Below are 14,077 nucleotides of genomic sequence, written 5' to 3' on the forward strand. Positions count from 1 at the left end.
GGCTTTAAGTTTAATAAGGGATCTATAGACAGGGGAGCAAATGGGGTCTGTGAGAGCGTGATGAGTGTGTATGCATTTCCTGTGTGAATGTGTATTGTGCACATGTGAATATAAATGTGCAACTTTGGGTCTTTAGCAGAAAAACTACCTGGAATATTTTATATTAGCAAAAAAAAAAGAAATGCTGCCATTGTCCATTTGCAAATATATTATATGCTAATACCCTAACATTAATTTAAAGAAATTAAAGGAATAGTCTGTGCAACAAAGAGATTTTTCAAAATGTCAAAGTTAGAGAAGAAGAGTGATAGCACTCTCGTGCCTTTACAGTAAATAAGAAACCAGCCAGGGTAGCTATTTCCCCCTAAGTCTTTATGCTAAGCTAATCTGACCAACAGAACTTAAAAAGCTTGCTTTAACACTATATATCTTGTATCTGTACTGTAAAAGTTGTGGCCATAATTTATTCTAACTAGCTTCTGACTGTGGCATTTTATTTAACAAATAAGTACAAAAAAATTGAGTATAAACGGACAATTTGGCTGCCGGTGGTAGCTTAATTTTAGTTACACAGACTTTTTACATTAAATAAGTAACTTGAGCCAGCAGCTGGTTAGCTTAGCTTAGCATAAGGACAGACAGGGAGGAACAGTCAGCCCAGCTTTGTCCAAAGTTAGCACCTCTAACACCACCTCTACTTCTACTTCTACACACAACATATCTTAAATCAATCCATATAGAAGCATTAACACTTAAGTGTAAAGTAGCATTTATGCTAGCTAGCTTCTGGCTGAAGCCTAATATTTAACAAAGAGTAATAATGACAATCTAGCTAAGTTAGCCAGCTGCTGGAGCTCACTTCATATGAACCAAGCAATTATATAAGATTGGTGTCAATCTGTGAAAAAGCTAACACCTGCTATAAACTTCCTCTTATAAAACAGAGCTAAAAAAGACCCTGTTGCTCGCAGCAAACCCAGGTGCTCAAACAACTTCAAAACGACAATAAATGTCCCTTTTTCTTACTAGCACTAACTCAACAACCTCACATGCTTGACAAGACAATAACGTCTTGTTATTGTCCTTGGGAGTGTTTGTCTTACTGTAGCAGCCTTCTTTTGACTCTCATGTGTGCCTGCAGTCTAGCACAAAGCTAAGAAGCTCATGTCCCCAAGGCTAGCATTTGTGAGCAGGCACACACTAACACCGAAACGTTTGGAGGTGAGAACAACTGCAACACAATACGACTTTGAAAGCATTCTGTTGCCATTTCTTGACAAATACAAAAAAAAAATGTGAGCATGTTTGATCACATTGGGTATTTTTGTGTGCACAGTGTGGTTTGTCTTTGGATGTTTGCCCTCTGATGGGTGCAGGAAAACAGAATTCAGGCTTGTGAAACTGGGTCATACACTGGTGGATACAAAGGTAGTTCCTTGTGGAAACAATGTATAAAGATAAGAATATAGGATTGCAAGAAGAAAGGACAGACATGTGATGGAAGGGTAATATAAAAGGAGGTTAAAAATAAAGGTATGCAAACCAAACCATGAGGACGAAAGCAAAGACGAGGACTACATTTGGCAGGAAGCCTGAAAATAGTGAGAGATTCCTGAGTGCTGGCTCCTCTGAAAGCAGCGAGATTTCGCCGAGAGCTGGACAGACATCCTTTGGCTTGGCTCCGTGGCATTTGCCTTGCCGAGTCTGACAAACACACACAGAAAATAAGCTGTGAAGTAAATAAACCAATCTGCTGAAATACCCATCACTCTCTCTCTGTGTGTCTCTCTTCGTATGACGTACCCAGTGAATCATTGAAGCAGATTCTGTGTCAGTATGAGCAAACATGTCATATTCCATCTCACTGGGCATCAAACGTACCCCGGAGTCGTAAATAAGAAGCGTCGAACATGCCGTTCTGTTTGTGGGGAACATTCAGGCCTGTGTGTCTTTCTCTCTCATCTCCTCCAGCAGTGATATGTAGAACCTATTACAACATGTAAATGACCCCCTGCTGTGCGATCTGTGACATATGCGCTCAAACGTGTGGAGCAGAAGTCATATTTAAAATAAAAACGAGTGTATGTGTTGGTGTGTGATGCCTCTCGACCTATCACTACTGCTGCTGTGTGGTTGTTTAAACGTGCACATATATTATGCAGCCATATCGTGTATGTGTGTGAGATTCAAGCTGTCAGAATTGGACAGATGTGGCCTTGTCTTCAGATATAACAAGTCACATGAATAAGAGGAGCTTCTTTAGATCAAAGCTTACTCTCACTATAAATGCCAAATATTGTAGTTAGCTAGCTAGCTTTCTAATAAGGCATACTTACAAGAGGGGTTTAAGTTTGAACTTTGGAACCTCTTCTGGGATGTGAGTGATGGCTCCAATGGACATTTTCACAACATGCATCTGGAGCGGCTCATCGTGATAAACCCACAAAGACTCATCACCTGTCTCTGTAGTTCCATTCAGCTCAGCTATGGATAGTTTTAGCATCTTTCATCTCAATGTTTTGGTTTTACAGCCTACGAAAGTAGTGTTTGGTTCACTCTCTCTCATCAGCAGCATATCCAGATACAGCAAGAATGTCATGCCTGCCCGTTAGGTTAAGTTTTCTTTTATTTTTTCCTAATGTGTCTTGTCTGGTACTTCCTGTTTTATTTTGAAATCACTCACCCTTGTCTCTGTTTCAGGTCTGTGTCCTGCACCTCCCCCGTCATGTGCTCACCTCTGCTCCTGATTGTGCTCTCCCCAGCTGTGTCTCATTACCTCATGTATTTTACCCCATGTCTTCCCCTGTCTTGTTGCCAATTCGTTTGTACCCTTGTGTCGCGTTCCAGCATTTCGTTCCTAGCTCTCGTTTTTTGACCTCTGATTCTGACCCTGTTTGCCTTTTTACCTTGCCTTTTGCCTCACGTCTGTTGGATACCTTAGCCTGATTACTGACAACCTATTTTGTGTACCGAACCTTGCCTGGCATTAAAACTCTGAAATCTGTCCACTGGTCTGAGTTTGCATTTGAGTCTTTCATTCTTGGTCCCCGGTTCATGACAAAGAAGCTGTTTCGTGCAGAAAAAAAAGCTCACATTAACCCACTGTTACCTGCCAAGCACCAAACGGAAACCATAAAGTTAGCGGCTAGCGGCTAGCGGCTAGCTACTACCTACGCTTTTAGCCGTGCCAGAAACCTCCCCTGGAGACTTGTTGGGAGACCAAAATTAGGCTGAAATGAGGGTAAATATTGGACTTATTATTATTCATTGGCGGAAAAAAATGGCAAAAATGTATGTTAATGTTGTGTAATGCTAACACGTTTGCTATTACTGCATATGTAAAAACAAAAAGTCGCATAAAGACTTTTGTAGCTCCAGAGGGAGCAGCGTGAAAGTCTGAAAAGTTGCCTCAAGTGACGTCACAATTTAACCTCTTCATCCACATCTCTGCTTCTCAAATCTACTTTAGCCTCCGCTAGTTTAACAGACAAAAATCCCTTACCGAACTGTCAAGTTGCATTTTGGGTAATATAAGAGCAAGGTTTCGTTAAAGACGCTAAAACCGTACTTTTTAAAGCGCTTTAGGATTGCAATGCTAACTCAGTGTTCACGCTATCCGTTAGCAACTTCTGAACACACAGGTTGAATGGTGGTGGTTGCTTAATCTAAAATCCTTCTTTTTAATCTGTATATGAAAGAGAAATATTAGTTTCCCATTGTAGGCTGTGAGTCATGTCTTTTGAGTCATTTATAGCTTAATGGTTTTTTTAATCAAATAAAACTTGTTTACCCTGTTTGATCAATGCTCATAATTAGCCCGCTATTTTATTCACCGCTACACGGTACTTCCGCCAAATGGTGCACAAACCTTGAATAAGTTTGCTTCTCTAGAAATCTCTCTGTTTCTCTTTTCCTTTGATGATACCATTTCGAGGTCCAACTGTGTTTTCAGCAAAGCAATATCCAAAAAGAGAGAGCTCTGAGGTACAAAAGTGCCCTAATTGCTATATTGGCCATGACAGCCTTGTTCTTTTCTTTCATCACTAACACACTCCCATCAGCCATTTCTCTGCGCTCCCACTATGCACTCACCCTCTCCTCTTCACAATTTTTTACCAATGGAGAAAAATGGCCAACCTTACCTAAAAAACATGCTTTTGGGGTCACAAATGACACACATGTAGATTTAATTATTCCGTGATGTGCACATTTCCGCCCGACTCTAAATGCTGGAGGTCACATATTTATTTTGAGTAGTTTCTCTTCCAGCTGTGACGGCACAAAGGAAATAAAATCAGTTATTTATTATGATATAAAACATGCCTTTTCAGGAAAATGAAACCAAGAAGGATGGATCATATTGAATTTTTCAACATGGTGCTCCATTGTCTCCCTCTCCCCCAAGGGCCTGCCCCCGTGTTGCGTTTAAGCACACAGGTCAATAAAGGTAATTGATAGGCTCTCATATGGATATATAGTGATGAATGAAGGATGTTTCTTGTGTAATGAATCAAACGTCCACTGGAGCCATAAATGAATGGTTGCATCCCTCGCCTAATGGGAATAAGCATAAACTCATTCCACATAGTCAATGCCGTATACAGTGTCACCTATACAGCTGCGGTATTGGTCCATCACTTACACTTTATGAGCAGAGCTGGAGCAGAACTGTTGTAGCATCACTGGTGGCCTAGTCATAGATTATTGGCGAGAACATTGATCTGCCCAAGGAGGCGATAGAAGCATCGCATCAATCTTCAACTTAGATCTTTATAGGATAAACTAACAAAGAAGCCTTCTATTGGCAAAAAAATGAGAATTCAAATAGGTTTGTATTTGCCTGATCCAAGCCCATGTAACAGGAGACCTACATCGTGAATCTATATTAAGTGAAATTACAGCAGCATTTTTACAGCCCTGACCCATCGAGGCATGGACTCCACGAGACCTCTGAAGGTGTGCTGAGGTATCTGGCACCAAGACGTGAGCAGCAGGTCCTTTAAGTCCTGTAAGTTGCGAGGTGGGGCCTCCATGGATCAGACTTGTTTGTCCAGCACATCCCACAGATGCTCCATTGGATGGAGATCTGGAGAATTTGGAGGCCGAGTCAACACCTTGATCTCGTCGTGTTCCTTAAACCATTCCTGAATCATGTTTGCAGTGTGGCAGGGTGCATCATCCTGCTGAAAGAGGCCACTGCCATTAGGGGGGTGTACTTGATCTGCAGCAATGTTTAGGTAGGTGGTACGCGTCAAAGTAACATCCACATGAATGGCCGCCGGCCTGCCTTCTTCCCGTAGTGCATCCTGGTGCCATGTTTCCCCCAGGTAAGAGATGTACACGCACCCAGCCATTCACGATATAAAATAACTTGATTCATCACACCAGGCCTCCTTCTTCCATTGCTCCGTTGTCCAATTCTGATGCTGACGACCATTGTAGGCACTTTCAACTGCATCCTGATCGGTCTGCAGCTATGTAGCCCTGTACAAAACAAACTGCGATGCACTGTGTGTTCTGACACCTTTCTATCAGAACCAGCATTTACTTTTTCAATTTGAGCTACAGTAGCTCTCCTGTTGGATCGGACCACACGGGCCAGCTTTCACTCCCCAAATGCATCAATGAGCCTTGGCAGCCCGTGACCCTGTTGCCAGTTCTTTGGTTTTCCTTCCTTGGACCGCTCTTGGTAGATCCTGACCACTGCAGACCGGGAACACCCCACCAGAGCTGCAGTTTTGGAGATGCTCTGACCCAGTCGTCTAGCCATCACAATGTGGCCCTTGTCAAAGTCGCTCACATCCTTGCCCATTTTTCCTGCTTCCAACTTTAAAGGACAATATGCTCACTTGCTGCCCAACATATGCCACCCACTGACAGGGGCCTTTGTAATGAGACAATCAATGTTATTCACTCGACCTGGCAGTGGTCACAGTGTTCTCTCTCCCTAAAAAAATGCTGCCCTCTGGTGGTTAAATAAGACACAATACAACATATTCAAAAAAAACTTAAAAGGTCTTTAATGTAACAAAAACACTGCAAATTCACGACACATATAAAACAACTAAACATGTCACAAAGGATCTTCTTACAACACAACCAACATAAGCACTGACAGTAACAGTTTAATCATGCTTCTAAGTGTTCAAAATACATTCAATGGCCCAAACCCCTTCATGATAGACATAAACTTTGGCATTTGCAGGATGTGTAGCTTATTCTCATGTTCAGTGTAACATCATAGACTGACATAATACAACATAAAAATTACTTTTTTTTCTCGTATGTGAGCAGTATAATGTTTAATAAGTCGGCCTGTTTTGTTTTATTCAGGTCGAGATAACCTGTGTAACAAAATAAATGACATAGGACAAACTCAGCTAACGGTATAGCTTAAATCTGATAGAGGTTTCATTTGCACAACCCCTGCTAAAAATAGTCCAATAATCACTTTACACTAGATGTTTTGATGTCCTCTGAATTGATTTCTCGCCCACCTTGTTTGAAATGAAGCGGTTTGTGAGGGTTGAAAAAGTGTTTCAGTGCGTACATCTCCCAAATAAGGCCCAGCTGAAAGCCTTTGTCCAGCTCTAACAGAGTTTTGTCTCTTTAAATAAGAGTGGGTTCAATACATTCTCCAATATGGAAAATCAAGAGCAACTCCTGCAAAGTTTTATAGATCTTCTGCACCATGTCGAATTATTACAAGGAACAGACTTGATGCTTGTTATTTAAAATGTTGTGAAAGTCTGTATTGCAAACATGGCGAAGAATCCACGTTTCAGTACTTTGCTGCAAGGCCGACCGGCTTTTTGCAGCAGATTTCAAGCATTTACATCACGCTCTTATCCAGAGCAACTTAAAAGAGCTGAGCGGCCTCAGTCTGAGACGACCCCAGCGTTCTTATTTTGCTTGTTCGCCAAAAAAAACTCTCCTTTATCCAATCATTGCGTGTCCTTTTGTGTCACTGACCACGTGGAGCCTTCCTGTTGACGTTTTCCAAGCTGTGTTTCAGTCTTTTCGTTAAGAGCGGGTAGGATTTACCGCAGTAAGTGTGTGTCGTCTTCAGCAGCTCCTGTTCAAGAGGATCCAGTAAGGCAGTCACCGGGTCTGCCCCGAACGAGTACTGGAAGGACAAAGCATTGAAACAGTCAGTGATAATATCCATTGTACTAAATATAAAGGTGTGGTGTGAAGAAGGCTTCTTTCTAAGATGACTTGTACTCTCCTTCCTCTTCCTGTTTCTGCACAGAGCTGGAACACGGGGGTGGCTGGCTAAAGGTTGAATGAGTGGGCTTGGAGAACTTCAAACGAGCAGCTGAAATCCCAAACTACTGTCCCCTGAGGACGTCTCTCAGCCCCCTACTGCTCCGCTGTGATTGATCAGACTCCCTCAGTAAGTAAGCAAAGTGGTGCTGTGGGCTTGGAAGATATGTGTCCCTGGATAAATTAAAAAGTAAATCCGCGAGGTATTCTGGACTCAGATGGGACTCCAAATCTAATCTGAGCGGCGGGGCCCGGCTAAACATAAAGCAGTTGTTGGGAGTCAGTTTTATGCTATAGGCTTACCGTCCGGCGATAACCGGGGATCACACAAGAAATTTCATGTCTTCCCAATAATGAAGGAGCCTTTACAACGCTCCGAGGAAATCAAAGGGGAATTACCATTTTTTATGCCAGCTCATTTGCTTGCGGTTGGGTCCCTGATATTGGGTCACAATGAGAATGGCGTTTTTATGAGCACACACACACACACACACACGCGTCGGTCATAAAGTTGCATTTACAGTTGCTGTATTGATTTTGTGCGGCTGATGGGGCACCCTCGGCGTGCTAGACTCCAACTCTAAACGTACCATCGGCTGTAAAATTTAACTGCTGCTTCTTGGGGCTCGGCTTTTTTGCAGCGCAAGGGAGGGAGGGAGGGAGGAGATGCTTTATGACGGACAGACGGCTTTGGTCTGTCTGAGAGGCAGACAGGCAGACAGACAGGGAGGAGCACTGCTGTTTGGAGTCCTGTTCCTTTGTGTGAGGATTCAGGGCATGGAGCCATTTACATTCATCTGTGTCCACTTTATAACAATTATAACAGTGTCCACTTTATAACAACTGTATCAGCCTTTGTCTTACTGTGGACAGGACTATACCATTTGCTGTTTCTGGCTCTGACCTATGGGCCATTTTTACAATTTGCAGCAGGTGGGAATTTGATGAACAGAGCGCTCGCTTGTGGCCATTTAGCAGGCAAGTTATGTCGACTTAAGGAGGGAAAACAGAGGCTTTTTAAATTGACAACTGGCTTTGATGTCTGCTTCTCTCATGGTGACTTTATGCCACTGCTTTGTCATGACATATAACACTTAAAGGAGCAGTTCGCCCCTGGAAAAACCCACTGTCAGTCAAAGCTGGTGTTCTCTGTAATCGATAGAAGCAATAATATTTGAAATTGGCGCCATAGCTGTGGAGAAAGTTGTAAAAACAGCTCGTGGTTTCGCCCATTCTTCATTCCTACAACACCCAGCGTGCATTGCGCCCCTCCCTCTGAAAGGAACGGCCCAAGCGAGAGACGCAGGAGTGAAATACGACTGGCGTCCTAGATTGAGGAAGTGTAGTTAAGTGAGCTCCCTGGCCTCCGCCAGATGATGCCTTTTACGTAGGAGAAGCGGATAGCATCCTCCAAAGGCACAGAGCGAAATTGCACTTTTTTCCCCTACCATAATTATTAGCCTAAGCTCCCCATAATATAGCATTATAGGACTGAGGTTGAAAATTGGCGAACTGGCCCTTTAAAGATGATGGACTGTAAACTTGATCATCTAAAGAGTAAAGAAAAAGTGGAAACCTTCTGCCCTTGAAGCTAATTTTTGCTTACTGAGGAAAACTGGGAACCTGCTGGTACTTGCTAGCTGATTCTGAACTCTGATTGGTCAAAACGGGGATCTCCTAAACACTGTGCAATAATCAAACTTAATTTGAACTGAACATGAAGCAAAGGAAGTATCAACAGGAATGAAAATGTCTTCATGTCAGACCCAGTCATTCCCCACCTGTCCTCTAGGTGTCCTCAGTGAGTTATCCTTCCAAAGCTGACCTCCCACCTGATTACACACCTGCTCCTAATTGCTAATCAGCTGCAGTATATATGAGCTTTCCAACCAGCTCTCACCCTTTTGCCAGATTGTCTCTGTTGCCTGAGTTTTCTGGGAAAAGAGTTTCTTTTTGGTCTTCCCTTTTAGATTTTCTAACGTCCTCCCTGAAACTTTGTGGTCCCTCAAACTTTAAATATTAAATTAAGAAGAGTTCAGTTGAGTCTCACTTAAATGAGTGACTTGAAGTCCACTTTCTCGGTCCTCTCTCCTGTGCTAGTTTTCTGAATCCTCACACTTTTACTGAGCTGTCAGTCGAGTCCTGTCCTTGGAGTTTTTCACTGCGCGGATACCCTGAGGTTCTGCTGCAGATTAGTATGAAACAGATTAAATGGTTTGTCCAGTGAGATGAGACACACACGGGATCAATCCACACTCCTCCATCCTCCTGGCAAACCAGACCTAATCACATATCTATGGAAGTGTCGATACCAAACATACGCTATTGGGAAAACGCTGTGTTTTAGTGCATGCTCTGGGCCCTTGTGTCGGGGTTTACACAGCACAGGTACGTGTGTGTGTGTGTACTGCTGTCATTGATCCTGCCCTATAAAGCGGCAGTTTTAACTGCAGGCCATGGATAAGGTATGGATCAGCCATTGCTCTAATCTATGTTCAATGCTTTGTTAATAAGAAAGCAATGAGACTCGCAGCCGCGATGGCTTCATTAAGTAAATGCCGCTTGTGTCGTCAATATCATTACAATCTGGCAAACAGACCGTAAACGTCCTCACGGGGGGGAATTAGCTTCAATCCAACTTTCAGCTGATTTAGTGTCTCAAATGAAGACAATTTGAAGACACAAACACTTTGTTTTAAGGGTCAGCACTAATCCAAAATCCCATCTTAAGGAGAGCAGGTGTGTCGCCGGGGTTTTAAAAGGTCTCCTTTCATCAGGTGCTGCAATAAATTACACCAACAACACTTTAAAAGGCTCACCAGGCTCTTTTTTACTTTAAAGCACCCAGGAGGCTTTTAATTGGCTGCACTTTCTTGTTTTCAGTCACAGTTGTAGTTGGCACGTTATTTCCCAAACGGCCTTTTGAGGATTTACCAGAAAAAATGGTGAAACAACAGAGCCTACAAATGTTTTAAATAAAAGAGTGAGCTGTATCCTATAGTCAGGATGGACTGCATTATGATGCTGCCTTAATATGTGCTTGTATCAGGTCTGAGAGTTGTTAACTCAAAAGGAGAAGACCAAAAACATGTTGTTGTTTTTGGTCGATACTTTAGATTATTGACTTTTTCTGCTATTAAATTAAGATAAGATTAAGATAAGTACCATCTATGTTTGTTTTCAATACCTACCGCAATATTCGGTGTATTAGACGCACTTTTAATACTTTTTTTTTCATCTAGAAAGTGGACTGCATCCTATACACAGGTGCACAATTTACACACAATTTATACCAGTATAAATTGCAGAGAGAGCTATTTTATTGTTACTACCTATAGCTCTGCCACGAACATGCGCCGTCATGATCGCTGGTTGAGCAGCCATCCTGACAACAATCAACGTGACCGAAGGCTTAGCTCAAGTACCGCAAAAGTAGTAAGCAGGATTAAAAACTCGACATGGTGAAAACAGATGATAAGACTGTAATTTGCGTGTGTTTTGCATACGTTTTAAATGAAAATAAACTGAAATAGTGTTGAAATAACTTGGATAGCGAAAGAAAACCTTTTTTTCCTTCTGGGATACCCCCCAAAAAACAGACTGCGTCTTATATTCCGGTGCGCTTATATTCCAGATTTTACGGTATAATGGATAACCAAACATGCAGAAATTCAAAGACATCTTTAAGCTCTTTATCCTCATGTCTTGAACAATAAAAGCTGTTATAAGATGAAGTGAGTTGCAGTTGATTTTATGTATTGAGGATTATCTCAGACAATAAATCTTGGCAGTTGATGCATCATGTGTGGGAGTTTAATGCCAATTCTAATGTCTTTTGTCTTTATTATTTTGTTTTACTGTTAGTTTGTCTTGTCTGGAAGGTGCATGAATAAGAGGAAGGCCTATAATACAGACTGCAGCGAGAACTCAATAAAGCCCAGATATGGACAAGTGTATTAAAGCGTCTTGCAAACACGCACACGAACACATTAAGGCATGCCCACCTTTCTTATGGCCTCATAAACAGCCCTGAAGGCGGGCTGTTTGTTGTCATGGTAAACTCCTCTGTTCCCGTGCAGTATGTAGATGCCGTCTTCTTCAGCTGACGCACAGTTGCTGCCGTAGATGCAGTGATCCGGACGATAATTCCACTGACACGGAAACTCCAGCAGGCACTCTGAGAAAGTACATTTGGAAAGTTAATAACAATAAAAACTCGGCGACTTATGTGTAAATATCTACAGTTGGATATATGAAATCTAAATATATGTGCCTTAGAGTTTGCAGCCTTACCTGGGTTGTGGTGGAAAATGATATTAAGAAGATCCTGGTCCCCCCAGGTTATGTTGAGTTTGTATTTCTGAAGTAGAGGCATCAGCAGCTCCTCCCAGCGCAGCCCCACAGCCGTCATATCATTCTGTCAAGAGCACAAACCCGTCAAAAACATCCTTTACTATGTCAGGATATTATCAAGTGGTTAAGTGTTAGAGGCTTCATATTCCAACAGGATCAAATTGAATCCTTTCACAGACCTGAGTAAAAAAACTGCAGCAGAAGGAGGCCATCTAGTGGCCAAAAAAGGGTAGTACTGTTTCTTCAACTGTACCTTGAAGAACATGCTCCTCATCCTCGTCATGTTCATGAGCATGACCCCCGAGTTGATCCCTGTCCTTCCGTAGAAGGGGTGGCGGGCGAAGCGGTTGTACCAGGCGATGCGGGGCTCCTCGTGCTCCGGGGCCATAGCGGCCAGCTGGGAGGAGTTGAACCGCGCCAGGAACGCCCACAGGCGGTCAACCGGCTGCAGGAAGAGGATGTCAGAGTCGACGTACACTATGGAGTCCACGTCCTTTAGGATCAGCTGGAAAAGAGTAATGATGGATCAGATATGTGTTTTCCACTAAGGTTGTAAAGATAAAAAGGCTTCTTTCTCTACTTACAGGTAAGAAGAGCCTCTGAGAGGCACACGGTTTGAAGAGTTTCTTCCACTCGGCTGCGTTTTCGCTGGGGAAGCTGATGGAGTAGACTGTGTAGTTGAACCTGGAGCGAATAAAATCAGGCCACGACTCCAGCTGGAACACATAAAACACACTAAATTGTTAGCAGGGATGTGTTGCAACAGGATATGGTCAACAAAATTACATTTAACGTCGGTATTTAGACTTTTTTTCTCTACTTACTGCTTCCATAAAACTAGCATGCAGCTGATCTTCAGCAAAGATGTGCACGGAGAGGCGTTTGATGCTGAAAAGGACAGCAGACTTGATCATAGTGATAGTCTCCTCCAGCCGCTCCCCACAGGCCACGACGGCCAGGTGCATGGGAGGTTCAGGTCTGCTCGGAAGGCCAGCCTCCACCTGACCCCGCTGACGCATAATGTACCTGAGAGAGAGGATGGAGAGTATTACCTAGAGAATATATCAAGTCACATATTCTTTGCATACAGATTATGCAATTATTAAGGTGGTATGCTGGGCCCTTTTGTGTTTAGACAAACATCAATTCAATCTTCAAGAGGCTAAAACATTTTATGTGTTTGATTTAAAGCACATACTTTGCAAAAATAAGAGTCTGTCTGACTGACTACCACTTACTAGAAGTACACTGTCTTGCTATTAACTAGTCAGTCACAAGATATTTTAATCAAGATATTACTTTAAGCAATTTTACATTCCTAACTTATTTTCTTACCTTTTCCTAAACCAAATGTGTTTTATATGTTTATTATGTAGCAGTATACCCTATGAAATTCATCTTGGTTCTTTTGACCCACTTTTGCCTACAACCTTGAGTAGTGAGTGATCTCTATAGGGGACTTGAAAACACAATAACACCTTTCCTTTTGAACTTCAGCATCTCTTCCCATCTTTCCTCCTCTTAGAACCTCTAACATCTGTTGGAGACTTCAACAGTCAAGTGCGAAAACAAACAAAGCCGAAATACTAGCTGCCTCACACCTTTTCATTTGATTACATTTGAGCTACCACTTCACATAAGAAACTTATCCTAATTGTAGTTGACTGGTTAGATTCAAGATTCAAGATGTTAATTGTCACTCCGGTTATACAAGTACAACTGTGTGAAATTCTTATGCTGGGAGGCTCCAATTAAAAGGGTTCATATTTAACAGAAAAAGGATGCAGTAATAAAACAAAATAAAAAACAAGGATATTTCAGAAATATGTACATTTTTCTAAATGTATCTAATGGCGCTGTACACCAAGTAGCCTAAAAATAACCGTTTAACTTAGCATAAACAACCTAAAAATGACCAGAAATAACGTATTACTCAGATAATCTCGGAACCAACTTGAGGGTTGCACGTGAAGTCACACACCTGTTCATGTCTCGCGTTACTACTGTCTTAATAGAAACATGAAGCTAGTTGAAGTGAGCTTAGTAGCGTTACCGAACTTGTGATGTATAGGAATGTGACAAAGCCTGACTGAACGACCCGAAGCAGTCAGAGTGACGTTAGATGGTAACATGTGTACCCTCGCTTACCGAATAAAAACAATTTTCCCTAGTTGTTTAAGCAGCAGAGATATGAATATCCAGTCCTACCTATTATACCAGTGGTTTTGGGGCCCGGTTTTGTCTGCGGCCCCTCGCCTGCCTCCGGGGACTCTTGGTGGGATGAAAACCCTCTTCGGGCCGTTTCCTCCGACCGGTTCGTCCGAGTAAACTAGCTTACTGTAAACGTACAGGCCTGAAAACACGGCAAACACTGTGCACAACAATAGTGCACGAATGTAACGCCGCATTATTGAGTTTGAAAACGCAACTCGGAGCCAAAGTCATGACACAGAAACTA

At 42.4% G+C, this 14,077-nt stretch overlaps 1 protein-coding gene across 1 annotated transcript; it reads right to left on the bottom strand.

Moving 5' to 3' along the window:
• Positions 1 to 6,011: 6,011 nt before the first annotated feature.
• LOC138599483 (glucoside xylosyltransferase 1-like) lies at positions 6,012 to 14,069 on the bottom strand. Its single transcript, XM_069671180.1, has 7 exons — positions 13,828 to 14,069; positions 12,444 to 12,645; positions 12,204 to 12,335; positions 11,873 to 12,124; positions 11,560 to 11,683; positions 11,271 to 11,443; positions 6,012 to 7,126 (listed from the first exon to the last, which is right to left on the bottom strand). The coding sequence occupies exons 1-7, from the start codon at positions 14,025 to 14,027 to the stop codon at positions 6,965 to 6,967; spliced, it is 1,245 nt and encodes a 414-aa protein (XP_069527281.1). The 5' UTR covers positions 14,028 to 14,069; the 3' UTR covers positions 6,012 to 6,964.
• Positions 14,070 to 14,077: the final 8 nt, after the last annotated feature.

The sequence above is a fragment of the Semicossyphus pulcher genome, unplaced genomic scaffold, assembly GCF_022749685.1.
Source record: "Semicossyphus pulcher isolate SPU_LCO1_2020_fin unplaced genomic scaffold, fSemPul1.0.p SCAF_20, whole genome shotgun sequence".
Lineage (NCBI taxonomy): Eukaryota > Metazoa > Chordata > Actinopteri > Labriformes > Labridae > Semicossyphus > Semicossyphus pulcher.

Excerpts from the sequence above, each read along its gene's own strand:
- LOC138599483 (XM_069671180.1), bottom strand. The coding sequence starts at position 14,027 with ATGCGGCGTTACATTCGTGCACTATTGTTGTGCACAGTGTTTGCCGTG. Across the intron at positions 12,336-12,443 it reads ATGCTAGTTTTATGGAAGCA|CTGGAGTCGTGGCCTGATTT; the intron begins GTAAGTAGAGAA and ends TATGTGTTCCAG. Across the intron at positions 11,444-11,559 it reads CATTTTCCACCACAACCCAG|AGTGCCTGCTGGAGTTTCCG; the intron begins GTAAGGCTGCAA and ends GTACTTTCTCAG.